At 34.6% G+C, this 26,506-nt stretch overlaps 1 protein-coding gene across 1 annotated transcript; it reads left to right on the top strand.

The window, feature by feature from the left end:
• The first annotated feature begins 10,831 nt into the window (after positions 1–10,831).
• On the top strand, positions 10,832–17,021 carry LOC121367244. The gene is made up of 6 exons (XM_041491356.1): positions 10,832–10,926; positions 11,992–12,052; positions 14,005–14,106; positions 14,801–14,885; positions 15,324–15,536; positions 16,264–17,021. The coding sequence occupies exons 1-6, from the start codon at positions 10,832–10,834 to the stop codon at positions 17,019–17,021; spliced, it is 1,314 nt and encodes a 437-aa protein (XP_041347290.1).
• The last annotated feature ends 9,485 nt before the right edge of the window (positions 17,022–26,506 follow it).

Raw genomic sequence — 26,506 nt, 5'->3', positions numbered from 1 at the left:
TTTTGTGGCCAGAGTATGATGATTCAGGCGGTAAATATGGTGTCTGTGTATTTTGTGGCCAGAGTATGATGATTCAGGCGGTAAATATTGTGTCTGTGTATTTTGTGTATGAGATTGTGAATAATGAACTGAAACATTTATACTATAATATTGCTTTTAAGTTCAGAAATTTACCATTTCTTTCCTGTGATTCCATAAAAGTGATAAAAACCACACGTGTTAAATATTTCTGATTTTGGAGAACATCATGTTAAGACACTGTTGGAACATTACCATGGTTCTGAAGGATGTTTTACACAGTTCAGTTATTTGCATTGATATAATAATGAGTGTTCTACACAGTTCAGTTATTTGCATTGATATAATAATGAGTGCTGTACACAGTTCAGTTATTTGCATTGATATAATAATGAGTTGTACACAGTTCAGTTATTTGCATTGATATGATAATGAGTGTTCTACACAGTTCAGTTATTTGCATTGATATAATAATGAGTGCTGTACACATTTCAGTTATTTGCATTGATATAATAATGAGTGTTGTACACAGTTCAGTTATTTGCATTGATATAATAATGAGTTGTACACAGTTCAGTTATTTGCTACAATAATGAGTGTTGTACACAGTTCAGTTATTTGCATTGATATAATAATGAGTGTTGTACACAGTTCAGTTATTTGCATTGATATAATAATGAGTGCTGTACACAGTTCAGTTATTTGCATTGATATAATAATGAGTGTTGTACACAGTTCAGTTATTTGCATTGATATAATAATGAGTGTTCTACACAGTTCAGTTATTTGCTACAATAATGAGTGTTGTACACAGTTCAGTTATTTGCATTGATATAATAATGAGTGTTGTACACAGTTCAGTTATTTGCATTGATATAATAATGAGTGCTGTACACAGTTCAGTTATTTGCATGGATATAATAATGAGTGTTGTACACAGTTCAGTTATTTGCATTGATATAATAATGAGTGTTCTACACAGTTCAGTTATTTGCTACAATAATGAGTGTTGTACACAGTTCAGTTATTTGCATTGATATAATAATGAGTTGTACACAGTTCAGTTATTTGCTACAATAATGAGTGTTGTACACAGTTCAGTTATTTGCTACAATAATGAGTGTTCTACACAGTTCAGTTATTTGCTACAATAATGAGTGTTCTACAGTTCAGTTATTTGCTACAATAATGAGTGTTTATTCGTTTCCTTTTTCCTATTAGGTTGTGTGCATTCAAAGTAGTTGGAAATGTAATTAGTGTAATCAGTCTTTAAAGGGACATTCCTGAGTTTGCTGCATTGTAAGATGTTTCTCTTAAAGGGACATTCCTGAGTTTGCTGCATTGTAAGATGTTTCTCTTAAAGGGACATTCCTGAGTTTGCTGCATTGTAAGATGTTTCTCTTAAAGGGACATTCCTGAGTTTGCTGCATTGTAAGATGTTTCTCTTAAAGGGACATTCCTGAGTTTGCTGCATTGTAAGATGTTTCCGACTAATAAAATAGTTTTATGATTAAACTTTTATATTAAATATATTTTCTTGTTTAGAATATCAGTGTGTTTCTGGTCGTCTTAATATTTGTAAGAAGCCCAAACTGGATTTTGTCTTCAAATAATTTTGTACGTACGAAAACATATATTTTAGGAAATAAATTGAAATTTAACCTAGTACAAATATTAGAACGATCAGAAACACGTTTAATATACAGCCACTAATATTTTATGCAGAAAAATATATTTGATATGTAATTACAATCGTTAAAAAGTCTGTTAGTCGATAACATCTTAAACATTGCAGCAAACTCAGGAATGTCCCTTTAATGGCACTGCTAAGATATGCATTTAAATTCCAGTACTCATTAAATGTTAAATAAAAGCATTGTGGTAATATCTACCAGGCTTCAACGTGTTACTAGTAATTACAATTCGGCTACCTTACTTTTGGTTTAAATAATAAGATTTATTTTCGTCACATACTGCCTTGTAAATCCATAAATACTATTTTGTAAATAGTTGTGTTTTTAAAGCCGCCTAAAGTCAAGTCATGAAAATAGAAACATGTTTTCATCCTCCACTGGTGAACATGACTTCCGACGTGATTAAAACAACATTCACGACTGGAGACGTCATCGTGGAGGAACCAGCTATTATAAGCACGAGTCGATTGGAGCGCAGTATAACACATATATAAGTCGACATTTAAAATAATTAAAGGGACATTCCTGAGTTTGCTGCATTTTAAGGTATTTCCGACAAATAAAATATTCCTACGATTAAACTTACATAGTAAAAATATTTTCTGGTTTAGAATATCAGTGTCTGTATATTCAATGTGTTTCTGGTCGTGTAAATATTTGTAAGAAGCCCAAACTGGATTTTGTCTTTTATTTTTGGAAGTAAAATGAAATTTAACCTAGTACAAATATTAGAACGATCAGAAACACGTTTAATATACAGCCACTAATATTTTATGCAGAAAAATATATTTGATATGTAATTACAATCGTTAAAAAGTCTTTGTTGGTGGATAACATCATAAAAAGTGCAGCAAACTCTGGAATGTCCCTTTAAGAACTCGCTCTGAGTTGGAACCGCTACCGGGCTGCGAACCCTGTACCTACCAGCCTGTAGTCCGATGGTTTAACCACTGCGCCACCGAGGCGGGTGTTGATAGTCATGTTTAGTGTTGGTATGCATGTTTATCCATGGGAGCTAACCACATTTGAAAAGCATTCAAAGTTGTGAGAGTGATTACCCTTTTTCAAGTTTTATATATGGCCTCTGGCACAGGGACGGTTTCAAAAATGTACCTTTTTAGAATTGTATTTGAACTATGGATCAGTGATTTTGTAAATATTTTGAAGTATTGAACTGTTTGACAGTTAATGTGATGGTGACGTAAATACGATTATTAAAATCTTAAAACGAAAAGAAATTGTAGAAAGATGAGATATGTTTTCCGAACTGGCGATATTTGGCATATTTTGTCATTAAAACGTTTATAAGTGACTTTATACCATTTGTTTGAAGAACTTTTGCTACGGTTCCCACTGATCAAAGTCTTTATATAGGCTATTTTTATAAAATATGTATTTTTTAATCTGCATTTTATCAATAATGAACGTTTTAACGTTTTTATTTAATATGAAACATTGCTTTTTCTTTACGATACCAAATAAAACCATGTTTTTTTATATCTAATTGAAATTATTCACCTTTTTTAATGCTCATTATTCTACTGTTTTCTATAGGACTAATTTTAGAGCAATAATAAAATAAGTGTTCCGAGTGTTTCTGACATAAGATAGCAAAAATCGCAAATATTTATTTAAAAAATATATTTGTAGCTGTTATTCTGTATAACATTGTATATTTAAACCATAATAAAAATTGGTCTTTAATAGTTTTGAATGGTAGAACATATTACTTTCCCATTAATTGAAGGGAAGTCAAACCCCAATACTTAAAATATTTTATGTGCAATTTCTTAAACGCTGGTAAACTAAACATTACAATATATCAACCAGAATGTAACCCACTGCCAACATAATTAATATAAAACGGAGCCGAGATTGTCGGTTAGGCCACCGACTGAGGTGACATTTATTAACATTAAAACTGAAATTGTAGCACAAGTGCGAGAACATTAACTGTTAAATAATTATTATTTAAATACAGCACTAGCTTCTTTCCATAGTAACATTTTAATATTTCATGCGTGTGTATATGCTTAAAATATACTAAAGTTAAATCGCTGAAATGATTTTGAGGCTGAATGCGCCATATGTGGCGATCATTTAAGCCCATGAACTTTCCTTAATGGTCGACGCATAGCCCCAAATGAAATGTAGCATAGGCAGGAATTACACCGTAGATTAAGATTGGTATAAGTCAAAACATATAATGTAATATATTAACAACCCTGATATATACAAGTTTTGACATAACATGAAATAAGAGATTTGAGCTAATAAAGATGAATATTTGAAATGGTACAACCTGGATTGTTCATGGCATAAACGTCACGGATTGTGAACCCACAAACCTGATTGTTGACATGGCACTTGGCGTTCTCCTTGCCTGTGTGACAATGACAGATTCAGAATGTCCATTAGGTGGTTATTGACCTAAAACCAGCAGCAAGCAGCATGAAATATTTCTTTAATTTTGGAAATAAACGTTTTCATGAATGCCAACAATTGTTACAATATTAATTCTACAACTCCCTCTATATGCCCTCAGAAATCATTTACTATAAAATATAGCTAATATTAAAGACTGCAGTGCAGTGGTCTATGTGTTTTTTGCTTTAACAAGTCTTGGACAGGTTGTGCACCCACAAACCTGAATAATATAAAACTTTCCCCCGAGCATAAATAGAAAAACACTTTGCTCGGTGACTAGATTAGAAAATAAAACTAGCATATTTAAATTAACCAACATTTAAAACCAATATATATCTTTAACAAGTATTGGACAGGTTGTGTACCCACAAACCTGAATAACATAGCATGTCCCGCAGCATAAATAGAAAGACACTTTGCTCTATGTATACATTAATAAATAAAAACAATATATAGAATTAACCAACATTTAAAAACAACATATAGCTTTAACAAGTCATGGACAGGTTGTGCACCCACGAACCTGAATAACATAAAACATTCGGCAGAAAAATGGAAACACACTTTGCTCAATGTTTAATTTAGTGAATAGAACAAACATAAAATATTAAAACATTAAGCTAATAGTATCATCTAATAAAACTATTCGAACACTAAAGATACAAATGAGTATCTTTAAGCAGGGGAGTGAACAGATGGAATTCAATTTAAAGCTATACTTGCCCACAATTAATCAATAGTCCAATTTGCAATAGTGAAGCAAACTCAAGGTCTAGACAAGCATTTAAGTGTACATAGAATAGGGTAAATCCGGTGAATATTATGTGGAAATTAACTGGTTGAGAACCCTCGAACCAGAAAACAATGGAAATTTGGCTCCCTACTCTAATATATTTCTTGAAGGCATCTGAATTCCACCGTCCTAATACACGGATTGAAGCATCTGACATGCCACGAGTGGCACATTCGGTAGTAGCACCAATTCGGAAACTATGAGATTTGAAAAGTTTAGTGTCTAAACCACAAAACCTAAGTGACATATTCAAACGATGCTTGAATTCCTCTCTGGAGACTGGTAGTAGATTTTTATGCAAAACCAAAGGGCCCGGGTTTGTTCCGCGTAATGTTAAATATTGCTTCAAAATGTTGTATGGGCAATATGCGGGTTCATCTTGTTTGCAAACTGTTAACGTAAAAACACGACCCTTCGAATGTTTGAAACTTACAAATTTGACCTGGAAGGTTTCATCATTAAATGAAATATTTGCTAAATGCAGGACATTTGTATCACAACTACTACTGACTAATTTCGCCAATCCGAAGAAAAGTATAAAATGCTAGAGCAAACATGGCCCGAAACATTGTCTGAAAGTATATGAAAGGAGAAGTCATATAAACAGCCTGTAATAATTTATGAAGTATATCTTTTGTTATCGGTAAACGCGTATCTGAAATGGTACAAATTTTTCGACAGACCTGTAATAATTTTTGTATTAAAATGACGAAGACGGATCCGGGAGCCTTTGTAGATAATGTACAAATGCTATGGCAGATATGTAAGTTGCTATAGTTGCTGCAGCATAATTCCTTGAATTCAAAAATGCTATGAATAATGCAATGTGTGTGACTGACAGAGGCAGGTTAATTGAAAGCGATAAATCTCCAGCGAATATGCGATACAAATTAAAAGCCCGTTGGTAGCAATGGACTGAATCCCTGGTCAAAATCCCTTGTAACAAACCAGATAATTGTTCCTTTACTCTTGCAAGGTTGGAAGTGGAGGAATGTGAACCGGATACTGATCTGCCTGCGGTGTCATTTGCTTGAACATAACCTCACCGTGGTGCAGGGGTGTAACATTCTCTTTGAGAATGGCCAATACAGCACAAATTGAAATTTTGAGTAAAAGTCAGTATCTATCTGTGATATTTGTATTTGTGCACAGTTCTTTACACTGTTTTTTATTTAAATCTTGAATTTTTATATTGATGTTGATCATCACCTTATTTGTGTGCCTTATCATAGTTTGACACCCAATAGCCGATGTATTTTTCGTGCTGGGGTGTCGTTAAACATTCATTCATTCATTCATTCATTTGTTCGATTCTCTGTCTGGAGAGAGCGTCGGCCTGTTGGTTGGACAAACCATACACGACGAGATTTAAATAGAATGTTGAACTCCATACGTTTGCTTCTTTAATATAATACTAATGCTTTATTGTCTGTATGGAAATATATACACTTGTTGGCAAGACTTGTGCCCAAATTCTTTCTGCCAAAACTATTGGGTAAAGCTCCAATAGAGTAATTCCCTGAAGCTTCCATTCTTCATTCTATATTCCAGAAAACCCACTTGACCCCATGACTGCACCATAGCCTATAGATGAACTGGCATCAGTGTAGAATTTTAAAGTTTCAGAAGTTAACCATCTATCCTCTAAAAATAAAGATTTCCCATTGTAATTTCGTAGGAAGGAGCACCACATTCTCAAGTCCTCTCTCATTGATTGAGAAATTCTAATATGATGGTTTGGCTGCTTGACACCAATTGTCAGGTTAATGATTCGTCTTAAAAGGCCCTGCCTGGAATAATAACTGCACATGCAAAGTTAAGTGTCCCTATTATTGACTGCAGTTCTCGTAATGTAATTTTTTCTTTTGTTAAATGCTTTGAGATAATATGTTGGCACTTATCTAATTTATTAACAGGTAAGCGGACTTCCATTTTTTCAGTCTAATTCATATCCTAAAAAAGACATAACCACTGCAGAACAAGTTTTTTCTTTAGCAATAGGGATACCGATATCATTAAAAGTCCTCTCCAATCGTGCCAACTTTTCAGAATACTTATTATGGCACTTATTCAAAATTTAAAAAATCATCTAAGTAATGCATGACCTCGTTAATCCCTAACCTATTTTTTAATATCCATTCTAAACTGGAACTAAATTTCTCAAACAATTGACAACTAGAGCTACGATCCATTGGTAGGTTTCTGTCATAATAATAGAATTCCTTCCATTGAAAACCGAACAAGTGGTGTTGAGCTGGTCTGATAGGTAATAACCTAAAGGCATTCGCAATGTCGGTCTTAGCCATAAAACAACATTTTTCCAATGATTTGATAAAACGAATGGCATCTTGAATTGACGAATAAGTAACACATGAACTGTCTGGGCCAATACCATCATTGATAGAATATCCCTTTGGGGTAGAAAGATTATGAATCATACGGAAAGTATCTTGAGTCTTCTTCTCAACCAAACCAAGAGGAGACACCAAAAAATTATTAAAAGGGGGTTCACTGAAAGGCCCAACAAATCTACCTGCCGATAATTCTTTTTTCCATTTTGCTATCTATAAGTTCCTTATTCTGCTCAGATGACTGAGAATGTTTTGTCTGATGTGGCGAAAAAGAACCCACATCAAAACCAAATGCAAAACCCTTTAACAGAAACTCCTTGAATACTACATTATAGCCTGACAACCAGAACCTGAGTCGTGGTACTTAACTGGAGTAGCTGGAAAGGTACTAGTTTCAACTAACTTTCCCAGTTGCAACTGGGGACTGAGTGTTTCGGGTACCCATCCCAATTCGAAATGTTGCCTGGTCAACTGAGCCCTGAAATGATTTATTTGAGGGTCGGGCTGCATCTACTTCCATTGGGGCAATGCATCCCTTGATGGTGCCTGAAACACACACCTAAAGGAAACTGCTTTATGCCTATCTGTTTCCCAGCAAATTTTTGTTCCCGTTTCAAACCTGTTCAACCAGAAGATTAAAAAAAATATTGTTGTAACTCGTTTTGGCACCAACGTACGCCTCCACCTGCCTACTGGCGTTTTATTCCATCACACTGTTAAATCAACCCAGGAAACATCGTACAAATTGCCCATAAATGTTTTTACTTGTGTAAAATTAGTTTTTTAAATGGAAGAATCGGATTGCAAACTGTTAAAACGTTGGTTGAATGATTTTGTTGTTTTACTAATAAATAATTTAATGCTATCAAGCCAATATTGGTAGAGTGGCAGTCATCCTATGGGCAGTACAGGAAGAATGAAATAGTCTTGTTTCATGCTCGCATCGGTCATATCTACTTGACCCATTCATTTATCTTGAAGAAAGATCCTTCACCTCAGTGTGACCACTGTCAGTGTACTCTGACGGTATGCCACATTTGGGTGAAGTGTACTCCTGTTAAAGAAACTTGAACAGATATATTTGGATAACGAAATGTGTTGGAATCACTTCGATTCCATCCAAAATGTTTATTATAATATTTACGTGATATTGACTTTCTTCTAAATTTTAATATTACCTATCTGTGATACTTGTACGTTTTACTCAGTTCTTTACACCGTGTTTTTATATGCCTCTTGATTTTTTATATTGCTGTTGATCATCACTTTATTTGTTTGCATTTACCGTTTGACACCCAATAGCCGATGTATTTTTCGTATTGGGGTGTCGTTAAACATCTATTCTATTGTATGTTATTCTACCCTCAAAAGTAGATGTAATCCATGTGAAAATGCGTAGCGATCCGTTTACAACCCTGTGTAGGTATTTGGTATTAATGCTAATATGAATAAATGTTGTTATCCAGATTCTGACGTTTTCTTTTCATTCTGGCAAAAGCCAGCTTGCACCCTACCAAAATGGGAACCCGTACGCCTATGGATGGTTCATGCGAAAATGGCAACACTGGAATGGAAGATAACTCTACCTGCTTTATCTCCGATGTTGAACATAGCATACTTTAGACTGGTCTGCGAGGAATTACTAGCATCAGGATTAGATATTGATTCAGCTCGTCGACACAATCTAATAGGTTCCTTGGATCTAACCTTGCGGATAATTTCAACATTACGTCCTTCAAAATGCAGAACATTACGAGGAACACGGGAATATTAGGAATTTGTTTTACCAAATAGAGTTCCTGCTACCATCTGTCAGCTACTTTCTGCTTTCTCTCTAAATCAACCCTCCTATTTGTAACTCTGCTTTCCTATCTTATCTCTTCTTGTTCTTTTCTCATAGCATTGTTGCTTCTTAAGCGACTACCGTATATGCATACTGTATTTTCTTTCGTAGTTTCGCTACATGCAAAATCTGATCTGGTTTTCCTTCATTTCAAGGTTCTGTACAAACATAATCATCAACGTATTGTATCTAAGACTAACCAAAGTTATAGCCACTTTGTGATGTTTTCAAACTCCATGAAATCCATCCACATTTTAAGATCAAACACGCTGTCCTGGACACACACACCTGGTCTGTCTGCATTGCACGTGCATATACAGAGGAGTCTGGAACGTGTATATACAGATATGATTGACAAATTGTTATCACACAAAATGTTCCCAAAATAATACCAGCAAACCGATGCTAAATTTTCCTGACGTCAAAATTCTCAAGATATTTTTCTCCGTTAGGAAGCTTGGCTTTTTTGCCTTCGATAAATGAATGAATGAATGTTTAACGACACCCCAGCACGACAAATACAAACTATGGTAATGCAAACAAATAAAGTGATGATCAACATCAATATAAAAATTCGAGTGTAAAATAAAACAGCAAAAATACAAATAGCACAGATAGATCAAATTAAAATTTAGAGTAAAAGTCGGTACCACGTAAAAATTGTAAAACTAATTCTGGATGGAATCGAAATGATTCCATCGCATTTCTTTGTCCAAATAAATCTTTTCGAGTTGCTGACACATGCTTTACCTTCTATAAAGAAAAATGTGCTATTGTTAAAATGTTGGGTCCCCTTTATAACGTTCTGAATCCGCCTCTATTGTAGCTATGACAGTGATACTAATGAAACATAGTTATGTGTTTTCTAATAATCAGATACTATTTAAACATAATTATTTGTGGTCTAGTAACCAGACACCTAGAAAGGATATTTAAAAAATAAGGGGAGGGCTGTTTAGGGCGTTGTCTATGAATGACATCAAACGCGATTTCCCCTGCGTGTGCTGTAACCTCACCGTGGTGCAGGGGTGTAACATTCTCTTTGAGAATGGCCAATACAGCACAAAATTGAAGTTTGGAGTAAAATTCAGTATCCGTAAAATTCTGTGATATTTGTGTTTTTGCACAGTTCTTTACACTGTTTTTGTTTAAGTCTTGAATTTTTATATTGATGTTGATCATCACTTTATTTATTTGCATTACCATAGTTTGACACCCAATAGCCGATGTATTTTTCGTGCTGGGGTGTCGTTAAACATTCATTCATTCATTCATTCAAACGCGATTTGTTACCATATTTTAGATGACGCTATTTGGCTCTCTTAAAGATTGAAAATATATGTCTTAAGACGAATGAATACATCCGGTGATGGCACAGATCTCTTCTCGACACCAATCCCATAACCACACCACCCACAGGTAAACATGTTTACGTTCCAAGGATACCTACGTAGGTACTACCCATATGAACAAGCCAGCGTTTTACCACGTGATTAGGCCGTAGCTTTTTCTTGACAGTCACGCTCCTGTCCAGGTGACTTCTTTAAAAGGAAGCTCATGAATATTAAACATATGACGTCAGTTAGCACGTGCAGTGCCATATATGTTGTACTATATAAGACGGTTCGGGCCACGGAGAAGTCAGTTGAAAGCTTTCCTGTGTTTAAGTGAACATAGAAAATAGTGTTTGAGGCATCATCTCATCATGCAGTACACACGACCTGTCGGTTATGAGATGGACACGGACGAGCCGCTCGCAAAACGTTTCAAGCAAGATGGAAGCGATTCGCAGTCCGAGCAGTGAGTACATTTATAGTCCTTCCCACAGGGGAAACTATGTTGATACAATGGCATTTACTACAAGTTATTTATTTCGGAGTCGGAGTAAAAATATCAGTTTAAAGAATATGATGAATATTGAGCACCTAGGTCCAGATTCCTGGAACCAAGACATTACAAAACAAAATTTACTACGTTCTATTTCGAAAGCTGACCTTTAAATTCATGCTATCCTTCTTTGTCTTTTTTTTTGGTACTTTCTCTTTAATTCTAGTTTTAATGTTAATATCATATATTACAAAATTCGGTTTTCATATATCACTTTATCCTGCTGTAATACATTGCGTGTATTCGGTTTATATGTTCAAGCATATATGTAACATAGTGATATTAATCACACTGTCATATTTGTTTGAGGTTTTTAAAGTGACAGGCCCCAGTTTATAAACACTACGACGTATTCTGTACTATTAAAGCCGATTGTTTTATAATGTAAAATAGACAGACTTACATTTTATTATTTAGAATATTCCTTTTCATAGACCTGAAGTGGTTCTGGTCATCCAGATTTTTGTAATACCCCGAAATGCATTTTTTCATCATTCTGAAAACGCACGTTCGTCTGAGAAGTAATGGTTGTCGAGGCAAGCTCTAATCTATTTTAGACGACAATTCCCCATTTAAACATCTTAGACGTCTCTTGTTATAACATTACCAACATATGTATTGCAGGTTTGTAAATTAACTAAATTTTCACGGGCTGAAACTAAGAGTCTGCGCCTTTAATAAAGTGATCCAAAAAGTAACGTCACTTCACCCTGTAGGGAATCTTTCTTGGATGTTACAATAATAGAAAGTTTAAGTAGCAAAATGAAAATATTTTGGATGTTATTATTTTTATTATTACTTTGGATGTAATTATTATTATTATTATTTTATATTATTATTTATTTATTGGATGTTCCAATAATATAAAGTTTAAGAAGCAAAATGAAAATATTTTGGATGTAGTTATTATTATTATTATTATTATTATTATTCAGAACCGGAGTATTAATATCTAATACATTTGATTTTATTCTTCAGGAATTTGAGCTTTGCAATTTCTACTCAACAAACGGATGACAAGAAAGGAAAAAATATTAGGGTAAGTCTAATTCGTATTGAATATTTATTAAGACGATTTAAGCAACTTAAAAGCGCGGGATCGAGGTGGGCTTATAGTCAACCGTCTTTGAATTTGACAGCATTTGAATTCATTATTTGCCAACATAATTAACATTTGGCCTATAGTATGGCAAAGGGCTCGTTGCTATTTGCGTATTTCCACTTGCGTATTGCTGATTGCTAATTGCTTGTTGCTATTTTTATTGCTCTTTGCTAATTATTTTTATTTCAGATTATTTTCGTGCTTACATCCAATTAAGATTCAAGCACGCTGTCCTGGACACACAACTCAGCTAGCTGGGCTGTCTGTCCAGGGCGGTGGGTTAGTTGCTAATTGTTAGCTTTTAGTGAGAGAGAAGAGGGTGTAGTGGCCTTACACCTACCTATTGAGACGTTAAAACGCGCTCTGAGTGGGAGCCGGTACCGGGTTGCGAACTCTGTACCTACCAGCCTTATGTCCGATGGCTTAACCACGACACCATGGAGGCCGGTTTTGCTAATTTAATATTTACCCAATGACTTTCAGTGCGTCTGTCTGTGTAGTCCGAACCTATTTCCAAGGAATGTAACATATGCAGGCATTATTCTTCGATTTGGTCCAACATAGAATTTTAACTTAATTTGTGGATGCTGAATGGCAAAACAAAAATATGTTGGCTATCTGTGACGACCATTATTTCCTGCTATAAATGCGACACAGTATCAAAGCATACCATGCAAATAAGATTAGTTCAGCATATAGATGACTTGATCCAAGATGGTCGCCAAATCATAATTATTTGCATTCATTGAAAGGTGACCGGCGTCGTGGTTAGGCCATCGATCTACAAGCTGGTAGGTACTGGGTTCGGATCCCAGTCGAGACTCCACACCCTGAGTGAGTGCTCCGCAAGGCTCAATGGGTAGGTGTAAACCACTTGCACCGACCAGTGATCCATAACTGGTTCAACAAAGGCCATGGTTTGTGCTATCCTGCCTGTGGGAAGCGCAAATAAAAGATAACATAAGTTGATTCCAAGTATAATACCGCTTTTTCTGTTCGTTATTTTAACTATATAAACATTATTTTCTAAATGGCCAATACACGACGATATATATATTCGTCCATTAGATTTTTCCCATACCACTGATTCTTTTTATTAGGCATCCTTCCATTGGTCACTTAGTTGACGGACAATTCCTTCACCCATGAATTCGTTTACTGACAACTCGAAACAATTAATCCACAACCAAAAATTACTTTTGGCCAATTTGTCCATTAGCTGTTGCTCACACCAATGATTGTACATCATAATGGATTGATCCTTAAATGGCATTATGTGTACATTACGTCCATGGACGATTTCCTCGCACCAATGATTGGATGCCATAATGGATTGATCCTTAAATGGCATTATGTGTACATTACGTCCATGGACGATTTCTTCACACCAATGATTGGATGCCATAATGGATTGATCCTTAAATGGCATTATGTGTACATTACGTCCATGGACGATTTCTTCACACTTATGTAGCATTCATAGACGGGTTAAAAATGAATTGTTCACTGTACATTTCATTCACCAAAACGTTTGTCCGCTTATGAACTCGAGGCAATTCGTCTACACACAAAATAAATACATTTGGAGAATTCGTCCGCTAGATATTTTACTACACCATTGTTTGTCTGCAATAATGGTGTAACCCATAAACAGCATCCGTGTTTGGGTTGCGCATGATTCGTCCACTGTATATTTCGTCCACTGATGAACTTAAGACAATTTGTCCACAACCAAAAACTACTTTTGGATTTGACCCATTTCGAAAGGAGCTGTTTGTTCAACTCCAGTATAAATCATTTAAGTGTGTTGATACGTGTCCTTTATTTTGTTAATAAGCTGGCATCCTTAAAACAAATTTAATTTTTAAATTCATTCTATGTTTTTATAGGATGCAACATCCCATCGCATCACTGAAAAACGGCGACGAGATCGAATGAACAACTGCTTGGCCGATCTGAACAAACTGATGCCGAGTCACTATTCGAAACAGGTAACATTATTGAGGAACAGGGGAGTCTGGTGATAATTTAGGTCAGAAGGAGCATAAATCAAGAATTACTTTTAAAATGACTATTAAAATAATATTTGACTTAATTTATCAACAGTTGTTTTTGTTATAGTTCTATATTGCATCATAATTATTTTTATACTCAATACAGGGAGCTTCTAAACAATGAGAAACATTTTTAGATAAAACGACATATTAGTTTTATTAATTTAGATTTATATAATTTATTTTTAACTTTAAAAACTTTAAATATTCATAATTTAAGATGTGTATTAAACAAAAATAAAAGCCCACTCAAAATGATACATGATTATTTAATATCATTTTTGTATCACTAATTAAATAGTGTAATATATTACACACCAGTGTAAGATGTTACTAATGTTATAAAAATTACTCAATATCTAACTAGTATTTAATATAATTTTTTTATCACTAAATAAATATTGTAATATGAACAATAAAATAAAATTATATCTGACCTACCGTACTCATTCAGACTCCTGTAAATATTGAACAATGTAAGAAGGAACTAAACATTGACATTTATGTATTTCCCCTTATATAACATGCAAGCACAAGGTGATACTCGGAAGATATGCACAGCAGATCACGTAACAGATATTTGTCTTTAGATTCTCAATATTCAACCTATATATCTTTATACTCTTTTTAGAGCCAAGGACGTATTGAAAAAACTGAAATCATTGAAATGGCAATAAAGTTAATCAAGAGTCTTCAAACAGATGTTGAGAAAAATGGTGAGTACTTGATGATGATTCAGTCTGAAACTATAAGATGTATATTTTCTTATTCATTCATTATATCATGCATTTAAGTTATTTTTACAGACAGCGCTGTAGTGTCTTAAAACAGATGCTTAGGGACTACAACCCAAAATAGATGTAGTCTTTTATCATATGTTTAACATTTTCAGCTACTGTGTTATTATTTTCAGAAACCATTCAGTTGCAAACTAAATAAATTAAATTAAATTAATAAGCTTTACGATAAATAATAACAAGTTTAACAAATAGAACCAAACATGCTGATTATCTATGACAATCATTACATTAAACAGATAAATGAATAAAAGAAGAACTGTCAGTTCTATCAATTCAATCGGCATGGTTCTACCTGAAACAAATCGATACTAAACTGACCAGCACAAAACATAATGAACAATGTCTTGTTTTCAGAATTTGAGAAAGGTCAAGACCCTATGTGTCTGACTCCCCTGGGTGAGAATGCCAAACCGTGTTGCATCTCCAAGTTCTACATGGGCTTCAAGGAGTGCCAGGACGAGGTCATGCGCTTCCTTGTCGAGAACGAGGACAACAACATGTCGGACCAAGTCTGTGTCTGCATGATGGAGTATCTCGGCAAAGCCGCCAAGAAGTTCCTACCTACTGGTAAGCTGAACATTTATTACAAACTAAAATCCTCGGATGTATGATAATAAAAAGAAATGAATCCATTCGCAAAAAAAAGATAAGTTAGTTATTCTACTCCAATGGTTGAAGCGTCCATATATTCAAAATAGTCTTTAAGGTGATGCAGGTCATGTAAGTGAATCCTGTTCACTTTAGTTAGTATGATCGAACTACCCTCGATTGTAATTTCTCTTTATATTAAGACTATGATGTTGAATCAGAACAACACTTTGTAATATGTTTCCTTTGGAAATGTTCAAATTACAATTTAAATACAAGGATATTCAAATATGACTGATACTTTATATTTGTCCACACACGAAGTGCTGATGCCGTATTAGTAATATCTAGTAGACAGTGCATGTACAGTGCAATACCGTTTCATTATATTCAGTGATAGGTTTGTTCTACAGAAGGAAGAGGAAGACTGAACAACCTTAAATTGCTCCAGAGGGTATTTACCCTTAATTTTGTGAAGTAGCAATTACACTCTATTTTACTTGTATTGAATGTTTTCCTAATTAAGGCTAAATTTCTTATTATTTCGTGCACAATTTATCTAGGGGTGACTAGATGATCTGCACCTTTTATGTATGTAGCCTTTTGCACTAGTTTTTTTATGTTTAGTATAATTCTTCATTAAATAATATGAACCACTAATAATCAAACATAGTAGTATTTATAACTTGGTGTTATTTTGTTACAGGGAGAAGGATAAAGGAAGATGTTGATTACAACGGCACTTTGTCATACCCAACTAGAATGACTAGCCGTGGCTCTTCCGATTCGTTATCGCCATCATCTGCAGATGGGAACATTTCAAACGACAACTATATAAACTCCGACAGTGGCTTTACAAACATGGATTCGGCGTTTTCGTCCATGAGCCTCCCTTTGAGAAAGTGCCAAACAGAAAGCGTGCAGTTGACCTCTAGCACAGCACAGGAGTTTTACGCAAATTACAAAATATCCAATTCATCTAGCTGCTCTGGACAAGGCACCTACAAGTTCAAATACAACATCACTCAGCGTTTCGCACAACAAGCGCAGAAGGTCCAGCAAAGTGACACATCCTCGAGCAGTTCCCACGAGGAGCATAATCTGCAGACGGCGAGACAAAGAATACTGAAAAAAATGCTGTTCAGCTACAGTCATGGATCGACGGCTTATCCCAGTTCCAGCGATGGCAGCTATAATCAAAGCGCCCTGCACAGCAGCGTCAAATCAGCTGGAGGTCAAGCACAACCAGCGTCTGATTCCAACATCAACTTGTATCTTCCTGGATTTGTTCTTCACCCATCTGGCAGTCACTACTTTCCCATCTCCATAGATCCAGCAAGGGTTCCACAGTCGTACTTATCCAGCATTGAAGGTTCTTCTCTTGTTTTCCATCCAATCAGTATACCAGTCCGTTTCTGCGGCCCATGCATTCCGGTAGGAGCAAACATTCAGAATCCTCAATAGGCTAAATACTTGAAGCCACAGTCTTGACAATAATTACTCCTTGTGTAATTTCAATGTTTTGACTATGTATTTCGGTTTGGCATCTGACATAATCGTGTATTTGAGTGTATAGTGTTGTAGGAGCCTAAAAAGCAGAATCTGGAGATAGTGAGATGAAGAATATTCAAGACTTTGTTGTCCATATACCGTCAATGATCGACACTTTACCCAAGTTAACAATCCTGCATAAGAACGTGAAGTTTTTGACATTTGTTACAGATGATGCATTGGCAGTCATGCCTTGTATATTGTTGTGTATACGTTTTATTGTTGTAGTGTAAACGGTTTTGTGAGACGCAGGTGAAAACAAATAAATAAAATGTGTCGATGTTATTAAACTGCATTGTTAATTTTTTCGTAACTGTTCAGTGTTCCAATAGTTAAAATATATACATGATCATCAGAAGTTAGGTTATCTATTCATGAAAAGAGAAAACTATCCAAGTTTTATAGGGTTGGGGGGGGGGGGGGGGGACTGTAAATGCTTTCTATTAAGTGAACATCTTCATTGAAATATATTTTGGACTTTGGCTGGTACAAATAACACTATTTTCCTCTTATTGTTGACAAAAGTAGCATTAGCCAGTACTGGAACAATGCTAACACCTATACACATTACGCCATTTTAACAGACAGAGCATACAGCATGTACGGTACAAAAACAAATTGGAACATGGTGAAGTCTGGATACTTATAGATTCCCGAGTTTACATGTACAACGAACATGAAGTTGTGATATTTTATTGCCATAATGTACACTGTGGTTCAAACGAGTGAATTGTCATGGTGATAAACAGAGGACAGAACAATTACCTTCTCTCGTCTACAATAACCTGAGGTTACTGCTAATTATCCGTTAATCAATTCACGGTGTTTGAAGCATGTAAAATTCTTGTCATTTGAGCACTGGAATAACAAGACTGCATGGATGACGTTAGCAATGTTCAAAATACAAATACAAAATGAAACTATAAAGGCATAGTGGGATGCTGAATTTACGTTTCAAAAATGATTAGTCATTTATTAGCAATCGAGACAACTTCCTTAGAAAGAGAGAAAATATGGCAAATATCTTAAGCTTTTGGGGATGCTGAATAGGGAATTGCAAATTTGCATAATATTAGTTGCTTGCATATTGTCAAATCGCTACTTGCAGCTTTATAATTCTTCATTTTAAATGCTGAGTACATCATTAACATCATCTAAGAAATGTTTAATAAGCGATAGCGATGTACATGCTGCATCTCCCCAGTGTATGTGTTTATGTTAAACATTTTATAAGTCTTAAAGGGTTTACCTATGGGCACGATTTTAAAATAGACTATGACTGGTATCTTCTTTTGTTTTCATATGTGTAGTACAAGTGGTCATGCAATAGCATAAATGACTGACGACAAACGAAAACTGTATAGCATTAATTCTGAAGGACAAAACCGTAATACGTCATCAGGGTCGTATATGTGTACAATGCAGAGTCGAATGGGCATTTGGCAAAATAGTGGTTGATTCCATGAATCTCTTTCTAGTGCCTCGTCTATACGTGGACAGCTACTCCCGAGGAGATCCTGTACTGGAGATTCCATTTTTCTTGCACAGAAAGTTGAAATTATTTACAGAATATCTTACACCCTTACTGATAATATTGACTATTGTGTTCATTAATGTTGAATTGAGACTTGGCGAAAAATTTGACTGTTCCCATTTTATCATATAACGACGTTAGACACAACACCAGTTTATCGAGCGAATGCAATAGCTTGCCCTCCTGACCATGTCTCAACGAATGCGAATTGCTTTTTTAAAATGTTCATTGTCATTCAATTTGACTTGTTCTAGTCGATTTAAATTTGGTTATTGGCATTTTGGAATAAATTGAATTGTTCCCCCTCCCCCCAAATAAAATGTAATCATCCGCTTTTGGAATGTCTGTGAATACTGCCATACATTGGTACCATTGATTTGTGCCTTTTGACGGCCTTCTACTAATTATTTAAGTGATGTTTACAAATAGTAACGTTTGTTTTGCGTAACGGATTTCGGTGCAACGGATTCTGTGCACACAAGCTTATTCTCACATAACTCAGCGAATTTTTTACGGACCGCTGTCTATTTTGCTTTGGTTGAGAGAAGACCGCCTGGTAGTTATATTTATTATAAACGTCATTTGTCTTTTTATTCGATAAATAGGTCAAAATAGCGTAACGTGGGTTTTTTGTGTGGGTTTTTTAATCATTTCCTGAGTTTGAAATTTGTTCAGATAATACTGACCGGTTTTTTAAAATATACTTGATAAAATTTAATAATATTTCATTTAAATACGCATAGTGTAGTGTTGATAAATATTTTAAAAGCGATTATTAAGTTCAGTCCTACATATTGCACATGCTACACAAAACTAGTAACGGATTTTGCACGTTTCTGGCGACATGCCGAAAACACTTCTTTTTTAAAATTCACTTATTGTTGATGGCAAATGTGAATAGCCAAAGCAAAGCAGGTATACCACGCTTCAATTTAGTGCAGTTGAAGTTAACATACTGCGTCACAAGTAGGAGTAATACGTTGTCAAAATGTACAAAATTGTGTTGGCGACATCGAAAAAATGACGTTTTTCTCACCTTTGTTGGGTCAGAACTTCGAAAATATTTATTTTACCTCTGTCATCTGTACTTTTTTCTACAGAAGTATCGCAAAAAATGATTTAATAATAATTACGTCAGTGCGTTCGAGAGAAATGCTGCCGAATCGTATTTTTCGAAAATTAACAAAGTCCATATAAACAAACATTTTAGAAGCCAAAAAGTGGCTTAGAAAATAATTTCGTTCTACCCGAGTGAGTCAAAGCGACCACCATGGTTATTCCATGTATGATGATGTGCTAATTATTAATTATTTAGTTTGCAATAACTTCTCACGAACCTTTTCATCCCGAATACCACAAACTATGCGATTTCTCAGCAATGAATCTTCTAGAAAATCATATTCACAATCTTTTATTTTGTTTCTAAGTTCTGTCAATTAATTATCAAACTGTTTGTGGGACGTGTATTCCAAGGAATGTATCCAGTCAGTGTTCCACAACTGGTGTAACAAAGGTCGTGGTATGTACTATCCTGTCTGTGGTATGGTGCATATAAAAGATCACTTGCTGCTAATAAAAAAAGAGTAGCCCATGAAGTGGCGACAGCGGGTTTCCTCTCTCAATATCTGTGTGGTCCTTAACCATATGTCTGACGCCATATAACCATAAATAAAATGTGTTGAGCGCGTCGTTAAATAAAACATTTCATTCCTAGTACTCCAAGTCCACAGGACTTTCAATCTTATTATTCCAAGTCCGCTAGAATTTTATTTCCGATATTTTGCTTATTACATATATATATGATTCATGAAAATCCTTGAAATAAAACTTTGAAAACTGTACTTAGTTCTAATAACTTAACATAACTTAACATTTGGCGAGCAGCAAAAGCCAATAGATATATATATATATAATTTTACTGTAAGTCACAATCCGATTAATTGTGATTTTCTTAATCTTTCCTCGGAATCCTAGTCTGTGGGACTTGTATTCCTAGGAATTTAAGTTTGTGGGACGTGTATTCCAAGGAATGTATCCAGTCAGTGTTCCACAACTGGTGTAACAAAGGTCGTGGTATGGACTATCCTGTCTGTGGGATGGTGCATATAAAAGATCACTTGCTGCTAATCAAAAAAGAGTAGCCCATGAAGTGGCGACAGTGGGTTTCCTCTCTCAATATATGTGTGGTCCTTAACCATATGTCTGACGCCATATAACCGTAAATAAAATGTGTTGAGCGCGTCGTTAAATAAAACATTTCATTCCTAGTACTCCAAGTCCACAGGACTTTCAATCTTAGTATTCCTAGTCCGCTAGAATTTTATTTCCGATATTTTGCTTATTACATATATATATATATATATATATATATATATATATGATTCATGAAAATCCTTGAAATAAAACTTTGAAAACTGTACTTAGTTCTAGTAGTTAGTACTATAATGACCAGTTACTACAATATAAAAATAACACGAATAATAAGCATGAAAAATTGCCTTTTATAGATGAACAATTACAAATAGCATCAAAACACTTGAAATTAATTATCACTGATTGCCTTATGGCAGTTTTGACCATAATAAGCAAAAGAGACGATTGGGGAAAGGGTCTCTGTATTATTATACCTGGTCGTTAGGAACACCATAAACGTACGAGACGGAGTGGAGGTTGGACAATGGACACGTTTGGGCAAAATGAGCTGGCCTGAAAACTTCACCATGTATTTCCATCATTCTACTCACAATATTAGTTGTAATTCATGTAAAAATGCAGACTGACTTGTTTGGAATCCTATATAGCTTCTTGGTAATAATGCGAATATATATATATATACGTTTTGTTCCAGATTCGGACATGTGTGTTTCATTCGGTCAATAAAAATCAGCTTTCCCGCCACCCAACCCCTTCTCTCATAAAGGGAGTCTGAATGCCCATTGTGACCAAAACTGTCAGATATAAAACTGTCACGAGTAGTTCTGTTTAAAAGTATCTTAGTAAATTATGTGTGCATATTATTGACAGTATGATAATTGTTCAAAGGTTACTCTTTTGTTTTAGTCTGTGTCACCTATTGAGCTGTTAAAACCCACTCTTAGTCATTTATATTTCTATTAATTGATAAACCTTAATGAAAAACATTTTTATTGATGATATGGTTGGTTAGGACAAGATATCATAGAGCCCACTATGCACTTGGGGGAGTTATCATATTATGTTAGATCAAATTAATTTTTGAAAAGACCACACCACCCCACCCTCTATGTACACGCACCTGCAACATTATTGACAAAAAAGCACAAATTAAAAAAAAAAAATAACAAGATAATTTATATAATAGAATTGTTTTTTTAATTATTATTATCAAATACCAGTACATAATGTCTAACAGATAATTTTGTTGGCATATCATATGGGCAAGTTATACTTATTTGCGAGTACTAATACATGTAACATGCTGCGAATTATGGAAAATGTTTTCGAGTTTTTAAACATTACTTTTAAATGTTTAAGCATTTATTAGTTGGAACAACACACAATGAATAAAGACCTTGGTTCTGCTCATGTAATAAGGTCAATAAAATGTGTACATACTCTTGAAAAAGATATAAATAGAATGAATGAATGAATGAATGAATGTTTAACTACACCCCAGCACGAAAAATACATCGGCTATTGGGTGTCAAACTATGGTAATGCAAACAAATAAAGTGATGATCAACATTAATATAAAAATTCAAAATTTAAATAAAAACAGTGTAAAGAAAGATAGATACTGACTTTTACTCAAAATTTCAATTATATCTAAAAAAAACCTAAAAAAACAACAAGATTTGTGCTGTATTGGCCATTCTCAAAGAGAATGTTACACCCCTGCACCACGGTGAGGTTACAGCACACGCAGGGGACTGCCTCACAGAATCATAGTACAAAGTTTCAGAACTATATCATCAAAACTCTAGAATGAATTAATGTTTAACGACTCCCCCGCACATACACATCAGCTATTATAATTCAGAACAGGTAAGTATATGGAAATATTATTTACATTTAGAATATAATTTATATAATTATGTTCAAACCAGAACACACTTTCAAATCTTCAATTTAAATTTTTAAATAATTTCAAAATGTCCATAATATTGCTCATGGTCAATGTACTAGGTTTAAGAACAATTCAATGAGAAGTGTATGAGTAGACGTACGCCGGACAAATCTCCGCCGACGAACGTCATAGCGGACTTAAAACATACATGTACAACCACTCAGTTTGACGGGAAAATATATTATATAAAGTTAACTGGTAACTGAACGGAGAATTCGATTCCATTTTCTGTAGTGTGTGTCTGGTGTATTGGGTACATTACATTACAGTTAACTTCACGTTGATTATCTCAAAATAACACGAGGCACGGCTTGTGGTATGTTACGACAGAATGTACTTGTACAGGTTGAATATCCTCGCGGTTGTTGTCAAACAAAGCCAGCACCTGGACAAAGTCAGTTTCCTCAGTGTGAGACAAAAACACCGTCACATTTTACCGGTCACTGACTGGTAAACCTGACCGGAAAGTCGTTCTTCCAGGCATCAGCTGAAATCACCGGATGTACTACCAAATAAGTACAAAAAAGAACATACCCACATACAAGTTTCACCAAATGCCAATTAAAGATAATTGGAAAATTAAATAAATACACTTCTTTAAAAGAGCTATACTTTTGATACTTACTTTGGCTAACTGAAATCTGGATTTTTCTACAGATGTTCTGACCACATTTGCCAAATTGCACACGCAGAGATCAATGTTAAGTACTGGCTTAAACTAAATTATATTTTGAGGGCACCACTGAACATTAAACAACGTCACACACTGTGCCATTGCACTATTTTTCAGATATGTTCACAATGAGAAATATGTTTTTAAAATTAAATATCAAGTGAAATAAAAAGAGAAACTCGGCCAAAAACCAAACTGTCCTTAATGTGAAAGTAACTAACCCTATTTTCTAAGGTACCAAATTTGTCTACTTCACATACAAAATGAATAATTGTTTTGGAGAAACCACAAACACTTGGACTACCAGAAAAACGTGGGATTTGCATAAATTGATAATGTAAGCTAAACGTTGTCAGTAATGTGCAAGTTAACGGTAACAAAAGCTGTAAAGGCTGAACATATTTTACACTGCCCAATAAATAGTGGGCACCTTTAAAGGGACATTCCTGAGTTTGCTGCACTTTTTAAGATGTTATCGACTAACAGAGACTTTCTAACGATTGTAATTACATATCAAATGTATTTTTCTGCATAGAATATTAGTGGCTGTATATTAAACGTGTTTCTGATCGTTCTAATATTTGTACTAGGTTAAATTTCGTTTTATTTCCTAAAATATTGTTTTTTTCGTACGTACGAAATTATTTGAAGACAAAATCCAGATTGGGCTTCTTACAAATATTAAGACGACCAAAAACACATTGAATATACAGACACTGATATTCTAAACAAGAAAATATGTTTAATATGTAAGTTTAATCGTAGAAATATTTTATTTAGTCGGAAACATCTTACAATGCAGCAAACTCAGGAATGTACCTTTAAGAGAGAGCTAGCACACTAGTGTCCCCTAAGTATAATTGTAAATTATTACACGTATCGTATTCGCAACTAGTGTGCTATCATTGCACACACAATATAATGATACGTATCGTAGTTGCAATTAGTATATTCTCAATACACCCTAGATAGGCTAATGATACGTATCGTATTCGCAACTAGTGTACTCTCAATACAAAACTATGGAACGGATGATTAACTGTACACTTGTCTGGTATCTTGAGTCCCTCAAATTGCTTACTAACGATCATTTGTTCTATGGTTTTGTATTCAGAGTACGTGTTTGCATGAGTGAATCCATATTTACTGCAGAAATGTTTACATTAATTAAAGCCCTGGGAGAAATTATGGATTCATATGCATCCAAATATAATATTTTTACATACTTTGTGTCTCCAGGCATCACAATACATGAAGTTGGAGCATCCCTTGGTTGGGATGGTCATACGAAAGTGTCTTTTTATCGATTGTTATGTTGTTATGTTGGCATTAAATGGGCATTCCTGAGTTTGCTGCACTTTGTAAGATGTTATTGTCTAACAGAGACTTTTTAACGATTGTAATTACATATCAAATATATTTTTCTGCATACAGTATTAGTGGCTGTATATTAAACGTGTTTCTGATCGTTCTCATATTTGTACTAGGTTAAATTTCATCTTATTTCCAAAAATATAGTTTTTTCGTACGTACAAAATTATTTGAAGACAAAATCCAGTTTGGACTTCTTACAAATATTAAGACGACCAGAAACACATTGAATATACCGACACTGATATTCTAAACAAGAAAATATATTTAATATGTACGTTTAATCGTAGAAATATTTTATTAGTTGGAAATATCTTACAATGCAGCAAACTCCGGAATGTCCCTTTAAGGATAATGAAAAGGCAGATTCTACCGCCGAGGCTGCTTTGAATTTGCCCCATGCCAGTGTTGGTGTCCCCTACAGTGATTTTAAATATTATATTAACCAATATGTATTTTCCACTTCGCAAGACACTTGGAACGATGCGGTCGCGAGGAAGCTTCTTTCTGTCAATCCAGTCCTGTGAGTGGCAGTCATCCTACAGGCGGTGCAGGAAGGATGAAGTAGTCTAGTCTTGTGCCGTGCCCGCATCGACCCATTCATTTATTTTAACGAAGGACCCTCCTCCTCAGTGTGAACACTGTCATATGAAGCCGACGAGAAACGATATATTTGGCAACAGAAATGTTTCGGAATTTTGTTAATTCCACAGGTTTTAAAGGGACATTCCTGTGTTAGCTGCAATTTTTAAAATGTTATTGACTAACAGAGACTTTTTGACGAGTGTAATTAAATATCAAATATATTTTTCTGCATAAAATATTAGTGGCCGTATATTAAATGTGTTTCTGATCGTTGTAATATTTGCAAAAGGTTAAATTTCATTTTATTTCCTAAAAAAGATTTTTTTTCGTACGTACGAAATTATTTGAAGACAAAATCCAGTTTGGGCTTCTTACAATTAAGACGACCAGAAACACATTGAACATACAGACACTGATATTCTAAACAAGAAAATATATTTAATATGTAAGTTTAATGGTAGAAATATTTTATTAGTCGGGGAAATCTTACAATGCAGAAAACTCAGGAATGTCTCTTTAATTTGTAAGTTTAATCGTAGAAATATTTTATTAGTCGGAAACATCTGACAATGCAGCAAACTCGGGAATGTCCCTTTAAATCATTTTGATTTTTATGCAAAGTTTTAAAATATACTTACCTTGATTTTTGTATTGTACATAATTTTAAAGTATATTTACTTGGATATCTGTATTGTATCTTGTACTATTCCCACACCTCTCTACACTTGTGTTTTTACATAATTGTATATTTTAATCATATTGATGTACTTATCTTCATTTGACACCTAATAGTCGATCTCTGTTTTTTGTGCTGGGGTGTCCTTAAACATGCATTCAGTCAAGGTAATGATAATATTGTACTCTCAATACACACTAGATAATGGTATGTGCCGTATTCCCCACTAGTGTACTCTCAATACACACTAGATAATGGTATGTACCGTATTCCCCACTAGTGTACACTTAATACACACTAGATAATGGTATGTGCCGTATTCCTCACTAGTGTACACTCAATACACACTAGATAATGGTGTGTGCCGTATTCCCCACTAGTGTACACTCAATACACACTAGATAATGGTATGTGCCGTATTCCCCACTAGTGTACACACTAGATAATGGTACGT

This window comes from Gigantopelta aegis, chromosome 3 (genome assembly GCF_016097555.1).
Source record: "Gigantopelta aegis isolate Gae_Host chromosome 3, Gae_host_genome, whole genome shotgun sequence".
NCBI lineage: Eukaryota > Metazoa > Mollusca > Gastropoda > Neomphalida > Peltospiridae > Gigantopelta > Gigantopelta aegis.
Note: the sequence above shows the minus strand (reverse complement) of the source record. Positions and strands in the feature narration are given on the sequence as shown.

Excerpts from the sequence above, each read along its gene's own strand:
- LOC121367244 (XM_041491356.1), top strand. The coding sequence starts at position 10,832 with ATGCAGTACACACGACCTGTCGGTTATGAGATGGACACGGACGAGCCG. Across the intron at positions 10,927-11,991 it reads AGCGATTCGCAGTCCGAGCA|GAATTTGAGCTTTGCAATTT; the intron begins GTGAGTACATTT and ends TTTATTCTTCAG. Across the intron at positions 14,107-14,800 it reads CGAGTCACTATTCGAAACAG|AGCCAAGGACGTATTGAAAA; the intron begins GTAACATTATTG and ends TACTCTTTTTAG.